General features: G+C 43.5%; 1 protein-coding gene across 1 annotated transcript; it reads left to right on the forward strand.

The window, feature by feature from the left end:
- The first annotated feature begins 369 nt into the window (after window positions 1-369).
- On the forward strand, window positions 370-6,848 carry DNAJC25 (DnaJ heat shock protein family (Hsp40) member C25). Its single transcript, XM_077345301.1, has 4 exons — window positions 370-873; window positions 3,739-3,891; window positions 4,333-4,803; window positions 6,485-6,848. Exons 1-4 carry the CDS (start codon window positions 379-381, stop codon window positions 6,605-6,607), a joined length of 1,242 nt encoding a protein of 413 aa, XP_077201416.1. The 5' UTR covers window positions 370-378; the 3' UTR covers window positions 6,608-6,848.
- Window positions 6,849-7,660: the final 812 nt, after the last annotated feature.

Consider the following 7,660-nt stretch of genomic DNA (forward strand, 5'->3'; position numbering starts at 1 on the left):
CCAGTCTCACACCAAATGCCCGATCGTCTGTACTGGCAACGATGCACGTCTCAGCAAGCAAGCTATGCTAGTCTTGAAGGCGCTGCTGGACCCCCTATTACATTCCCACGTCGGAACCAACCCTCACTCTCCTTCCCGCGCCCTTATTGGCCCTTTCGGTTACAATAACTGCGCCCCCTCCTCCCACGCATCAAAGCCCCGCCCCGCGCGCCGTCTCTCCCTCCTCCCCTCTCGCGCCAACACCGACTCTATCCACGGCCCTGTCAGTCTCGGCAAAAGCCCCTTTTCAGCGATTGGCCCGCTCCTGCTCCCGTCCTAGCGCTCCTATTGGCCCCTTTCTCAGCTCTCCTCCTCTGACATTCGACGGCTGGCGAGCGTATGGCTTCCCAGCCAGCCCTTCTGCTTTGTCCACGTTCGCGGGCGCAGGCCCCGCCTGGCGTGAGGATCGGTGCGAGGGGAGGGCCGTTGTCGCGCGCGCGAGGGCCGCCACGGCGCGCGCGCGGCGGACACAGAGCGCGGTCGGTGGGTCGGTCGCCCTTGGCTACGGCCATGGCGCTGCAGCAGCAGCAGCAGCAGCGGAGGCGGCGGCGGCGATGGCGAGCGGCCGGGGGGCTGCGGTGGCTGTTGCTGTGGGGCGTCCTGTGCCTGTGCCTGCGGCCGGCGGGGGCCCTGGTGGAAGGCTTGTACTGCGGGAAGCTGGTGTGCTACGACGTGCTGGGCGTGAGTCGGGACGCCAGCAAGGCAGAAATCGCCCGCGCCTACCGGCAGCTGGCCCTCCGCTACCACCCGGACCGGCAGCGCGACCCGGAGCCCGGCGGCGAGGCCTCTGAGGAGAAATTCCTCCTCATCGCCACCGCCTACGAGACCCTCAAGGTGAGAGAGCGGGGCCGGGACCGCCCCCTCCCTCCTCCGCCTCGGCCGGACTCCTCCGGTAAGACACGTGTACTCGCCCCTCCGCCACCCGGCCTTCCTTCCTACGCGGGGGCGTGGAGGAGAGTGGGAGAGGGCTGGCAGGAGCAGGCGGCCAACAGGACGTGAGGAAGACTGTGGCCGCTGCGAGCCGGCTAAATCAGAGGCGTGGACGCGGCGGGGCCACTTGGCGGATGCACTGAGGCAGCGGGGAGGGGAATGCCGTGACTGGGGAGCAAGGGAAGGGGGTCGTGAAGTTGCTCTTTAAAGTGCCAGGGCATTGTTACGGAGGAACACAGCTGTCTGTCGGCAATTATCTGCTGCACGGTTCCTTGCAGCGCTTTGTCATGGTGGCATGTTATCTAGTGCTTTTAGTGGTTCCTTTTTTATATATAGGCTGCTGCTTCTAGGATTGCACTATGTAATACAATGCGATCAAGTAGCTTCCTGTTGCATTGTTAGCCTCTCCGAGGCTCAGGAGAAAAGGTGAGATCTGGCTATTTTCAGTAAAGAAGTCTAGTACCCCCTCCTTACAGGCTCCAACTGATCAGTGCTTATTCTCTCAGTAGTCTCTATGATGTTCTTATTCATTTATTTTTAATTAAGGGTATGGAGAAGGAACCCTCACAATCATGCATGCAATAAATTGTCTGTGCTGTTGCAAAGGGAGGAGTGCCTCTAGCACCTGTCACCATGTAGCAGAAAAAGTAATTACCTAAACCAAATAATTGTATGGCCAACCTGCGTGGGAAACAACTTCTGAACCGAGGGGTATTTTTCAAAGCAGGGGGCATCAAACAAACAAAAAGGCTCCCCTCAATGTGTGCAGGTTCTTAGGAATGTCCAAAACACTCATTTGGATTACAGTCAATCCAGTTAGTGATCTTTCCTTGTATCTTAGGAATCAGAAATTCAGATTTCTTTCTCACTAGTATTCCCTTATTATTTCAATGGTCTTGAATATATTTTGGATGGAAGCTAACATTTTAATTGGGATGTTTATTAGTTCTGGGGATTCTAAATCTTAAGTGTGCTCTTAAGTCTCTTATGTTAGCCAGTATCAGGATTTTAATTTAACAAACCAATGCCTCTAAGTAAATCATGCAGGCTGTTGGGATGATATAGGAGAATTATGTATACACAATATCTGTAAGGTGGGGCTGGAGAAAGGAGTCAAGGGAGTTCTCAGTGCTAATTTGTGTGAGTCAGGAAATGGGCACTTTCCCAGATACTTCCAGTTCATGCTGGCAGTGACTGAGAGATGTTTTTTGCCAGCTCTCAGAACTACTTGGATATAGTGTTTATTAAAATGTCCAGCTTAGTGCAAAGCTGCTTGTGCCTTTCCATCATCATTTGTTGTTGCTGTTTGCTGTCAAGTTGCAGCTGTCTTATGGCAACCCCATAGGACTTTCAAGGAAAGAGCCTTTTCATGGTGACACTGGATTTCTTTCCCATACAAATACTAATAAGGACCAGCGCTACTTAGCATCCGTGATCTGACAAAATCAGGTTGACCTGAGCTATCTGGTTCAAGTGATCAATTAAATACAGTTATTATAGTTGGTTAAACCATTATTTCTGACTTAAAGCCCATCTGGTCCAAAATGCGGGGTGGGGGGAGAAAATGTATCAGTTGTACATTTATATCAAGAGTATTGAATGTTGACAAACAATTTCAGTAGGGATAGGAGGTACAATAAATATTTAAAAGGGGGAAATAGATGTTGGTCATGTCTGATTCTTTTCTGGTCAACAGAAATCTGGTAGTTAGCAATCAGTGAATCATTATCAAATCACAGGAATTTATTGCCATAAAATTAAGACAATGTAAGTCCATTATTGATGAGAAAATTGTATTACTCAAAAAGATAACCAAAGAGAAAGAGATTAATTAATGGATATAACTGTAATTTGTAGGCAAATATTAAATAACTCCCTCCCACTTCTCTTGTTTTTGACTAAATAAAATAAAGAATAACTTGTGCAATGCACACTCTTTTCTAAATGGTCCTGAATAGTACTATTGATGTTGAAGGAACATGGAGATTGCTGTACTTACCTCTTACTTACCCAGGACTACCCACTTCAGAGCAGTCAGAGTTTAGCTGAACATCCCAGAGTACAGCCTATTATTTGCCATCATCACATTCCTAATCTGCAACCTGATTTTGGAGAGTACCTTGACTAATGAATGAGGAGATGGGGAGGTTGGAGCAAGGCTGTCTGTTCTGCATAAGCTAGAGAGGAGGTTTCAGGAAACTAACTGCAGAGGCATTGTCATTCTTCTGTCCCCTGGGCATGTTCAGTGTTGAGAACTACTAAATGGTAGTGCCCTAAAAGTTCTGCATGGTAAAGAGGCAGAATTGCCATGGTGTCCACAGCATGCACAGTGTTCTGTAGAATGGAGGCCATATGTGGAGAGAGGATTTATAGTCCAGACACATGGGCCATACCTACAGAATCACTACTGTATACAGTTCTTATCATCTTCTTCCATATAAGTAAATGGCTGGACTTAATTTGTAGGGAAAGGTCAAGGAATACACTAGGCATGGTTCTGTTCTTACTTCTGGTGACCATATTGGTACAGCCCTATCTTGGATTCTGTTGTTTGGCTGCTCTTCTGTGTGCCAATGAGTTGGATGGAACATTGCCAACAAGACACTGTACATAGCAGTTGGTGGTACCGTATATACTCACATATAAGCCAAGTTTGTTTGCAACTTTATTTTGAAATAACAAATAACAAAAAGGTTAATTTAAACACTTATTTAAAAAAAAACTGTGGCATGTTTCTGAATATAAAACATTACCAATTGCTGTTTCCAGGATGAAGAAACTCGTAAAGATTATGATTATATGTTGGATCATCCTGAAGAGTATTACAGCCATTACTATCACTACTATAGCAGAAGACTAGCTCCCAAGGTAGACGTCAGGATAGTGATTCTAGTCACTGTCTGTGCCATCTCAGTTTTTCAGGTAAATATGTTTCTCCTGACTGTTCCAGTATTGCCTTTTGAAGTGTGAAATATTAAAATAGCTTGCTTATTATAAAAAGTTCATAAATTACTGTCTCTTTGTTGGTACTTTCTGCTTCGCCCCACTTCCCTAAAGTGAATGGTTTGGCCTTAAATCTAATTGGCTTGTCTGACCTTGAGACATGATTATCTGAGAAATGGTGGGATATGAAAATACTACATTGAGTATTCCCGTAATTTCTAGGCCATGAAATGTGGAAGTAAGGAAAGGGGCTACAAGACTTCAAAAGGTGTGTGGGGGGGGAGGAGAACTTAAAGCTACAGGAATGCAAAAAACAGAACAAGTTTATGTGGTACAGTCCTATATGCATCCTGAGTCAAAATGAAGAATACATTTGCATGGAAAATGTTCTGTAAAATTAACACTTTGTTTATATTCTAGTTCTTCAGCTGGTGGAGTAGCTACAATGAAGCTATCAGCTACCTATCAACTGTGCCAAAATATCGTATACAAGCCACTGAGATAGCCAGGCAACAAGGGCTACTGAACAGAGCCAAAGAAAAGGGCAAAAACAGACGGTCCAAGGAAGAAATCCGCAAAGAAGAAGAAGAAATAATCAAAGATGTTATCAGGAACAAAATAGATATTAAGGGTGGCTATCAGAAACCTCAACTATATGACATACTCTTATTTCAAATCCTTCTAGTCCCTTTTTATGTGTTTAAGTACATAGCATGGTATTGTTGGTGGATCTATTATTTCAAAATCAAGGGACAAGAGTATGGTGAAGAGGAGAAGCTGTATATCATACGCAAATACATGAAAATGTCACAGTCTCAGTTTGACAGTTTGGAAGATCACCAGAAAGAGACTTTCCTTGAACGACAGCTCTGGATAAAAGAGAAATATGAGGTGAGGAATGCTGACAGATGAGAGGTTAAACTTGACCAGATGCTGGCAGATGGGAGGTTAAAACTGACCCAGTTAGTCTCATGTTATGCACCACAAGTTTTGTACATGTTGTTCACTAAATTGTTCAGTTATGTGATTCTGTGGTGATGGTTCATGCAACAAAAACAGGTTCCTTGAGGTCTCAGGAAATGATCATGCCTCTTGAACAGAGCATCATATTTCACATTAAAGTTATCCAGACCTCATCAATATGCTGCCTTTTATGAATATCTGTTTAGCTATTTCATTCTCTGATTTTTAGCTGCTGATAGTATATCCAGACTTTTGTATACTGCATACCATGGGCATCAGTTTTAAGTAGGATGTTCCCTTGAGAGGTTAGGGCAGATGGATTTCATTTCTGTTCTAGAAAGAGCACCCTTTGATATTACCTCTTTCTAAAAATAATTAATCCAAGGAGAATTATCATTACTGATTATATTTAAAAATCAAATTACAGAAAGCACAGTAATTAAAGTGGTCAGGATCAACAAACTGGAATCCTCTTTTTCAATTCTGACACTGGGTAATTGGCGCAACCAGAAATGGAATTCCCCCAGGAGGCAGAGCCTGTCATAAAATGTCATGGAATGAGATGATGTGTTACCCTGATAGTAGCTGTTTATGGAAGGCCACTGTCAACATATACCATAAGCATCAAAGACTGAAAAAGCCCTGCTCTGCCCCATCCATATTCTAAAAATACTTGGGCACCAGGAAAGGTGTTGGTGGGCACCATGTTGAAGACCCCTGCTTTAGCCAGTACCGTGGACTAGGCAGAATGAGAGCTCTCCACTTTCTGCTTGAGCCTGTGAAGAGCCTTGGGGAGTATGTTCAAAAGACAGGATCCCACCATAGAGAAGGCTTTTGTTATCCCACAGAACATTGTTTCCACTAGATTGAAATTATGGCAAGGCTTTTTTGAAAGGCCTTGAAGTGTGGGGGAGCTTATTAAATAAATTAGCCTTAGAAAGCCTAATGCTAGGTCCAGAAGCACTGAATCCAAAAGTCATTTTGCATAGAGCTGCTCTTAAGGACCAGTTTGCTCCAAAAAGTCATGTTATGTGCCATAATAGTATAGCTATTAAGAAATAGAGCTCCTAGTCACCATCCTACTTACTATGTTAATAAAACATGAACAGCCAATGAAAGCCTCAGGTTGGTACTTGTCTTGGTGGGTGGCGGGGAGGGGGGATCCATTATCAGCTGCTTTGGTTTCAGTAGGATGAAAATAATGTTGCATATGACTTAGTATACTATGTGGAGAGGAGGACAAGTATTGGTTTCATACTACAGACTATAAAACTGGGTTGGCTCCTGAAAATACTTCCACTGATGGAATCTTTTCTGTCAACCAAGTGCAAATTCCTTCACATAGATTTTTTTCTTGTATCCTCTACTGAGTAATGTTGTAAAATAGGCACTGAATTCACCTAAAATGAATTTGGCATTTAGATTTTTTTCAAAATTTGTTGCTTTTACACAACACAGAATATTTCAGCTGAAATATTGAATACTAATGTTAGGAGACCCTGCATTTGATCTTATCTGAAGACCTTTGAATAGTATGTATGCTGTGCTGCACATATGTAGGGTTAGGGTGACGTTGCCTCCGCTTAAAACCTCTTTCCTTCTCTTACAGCTGTATAAACAAGAACAAGAAGAAGAAATGAAGAAAAAGATGGCAATGGATCCTCGATGGAAAAGATATAGGCGGTGGATGAGGAAGGAAGGACCTGGAAGACTGACATTTATTGATGATTGACAGTTGCTGCAATGTGTACAGTCCCTGTTACCGATGATTGGCAAACAAATCCAGACCTAAAACAGAGTTTAACTGCTGTCTCTCAGTGGTGTTTTTAAAACTCAGGAATTAATCAGGCAGGAAACTAGTACCATTTTATGATCTTTTTATATATAAACTAAAAGGAAGTCTGCTGATCAGAGTTCATTGTTTTGTTCCACTATGGATATGGAATGGAATTAAAAAGTATGTTTGACATGGATCTCTTAATAGCAAAAGTATGTTTGACATGGATCTCTTAATAGCCCTCGTATTAATGAGATAATGTAAAAAAAGGTGGATGACATCAAAACACTAATCAGAGTTTGAGTCCAGTGGAACCTTTAAGACCAACAAAGTTATATTTAAGGTATAAGTTTTCTTGTGCACACACATGAAAGCTTATACCTCAAATAAAACTTTGCTGGTCTTAAAGGTGCCACTGGACTAAAAATCTGTTCTGTCAAAACACTTAGTAGACGTAAAGTCAGGGCTGTTAGAAAGCTTGCCTGAGACTATTCACTTAGCTTTTTTTCCACATTCCTCAAAGATCAAAACTGGCCCACTGCTCTGATTCACATTGACTGAGGACCTCCTAGGAGGCTCCTGTATATGTCAGCTTAAAGGAACAATTGTTTTTTTCCTCTGCTGCTGTAACAATTGCAGTGTTGTGTTCACAGGACATAATGGAGTTAAATAATGAGATCGTATCAAACAGCATCATGTGCAATTAATACTCATGTGGTAGCTAAAATTCAGGAAGTTTTTGTAGGAGAAATAGTTCTGGTATGAAGGTTGGTTTTCACACCCCACTTTTCACTACCCAAAAGAGTCTCAAAGCAGCCTTCCCTTCTTTTCTCCACAACAGACACCCTGTGAAGTAGAACAGCTCTAACAGAACTGTGACTAACCCAAGGTCACCCAGCTGGCTGCATGTAGAAGAATGGAGAATCAAACCTGGTTCTCCAGATAAGAGGCAGCTGCTCTTAACCAGTGCACCAAGCTGGCTCTCATGTTTATGTTATCAGCTCCGCA

The sequence above is a fragment of the Paroedura picta genome, chromosome 7 (genome assembly GCF_049243985.1).
Source record: "Paroedura picta isolate Pp20150507F chromosome 7, Ppicta_v3.0, whole genome shotgun sequence".
NCBI classification, from domain to species: Eukaryota; Metazoa; Chordata; class Lepidosauria; order Squamata; family Gekkonidae; genus Paroedura; species Paroedura picta.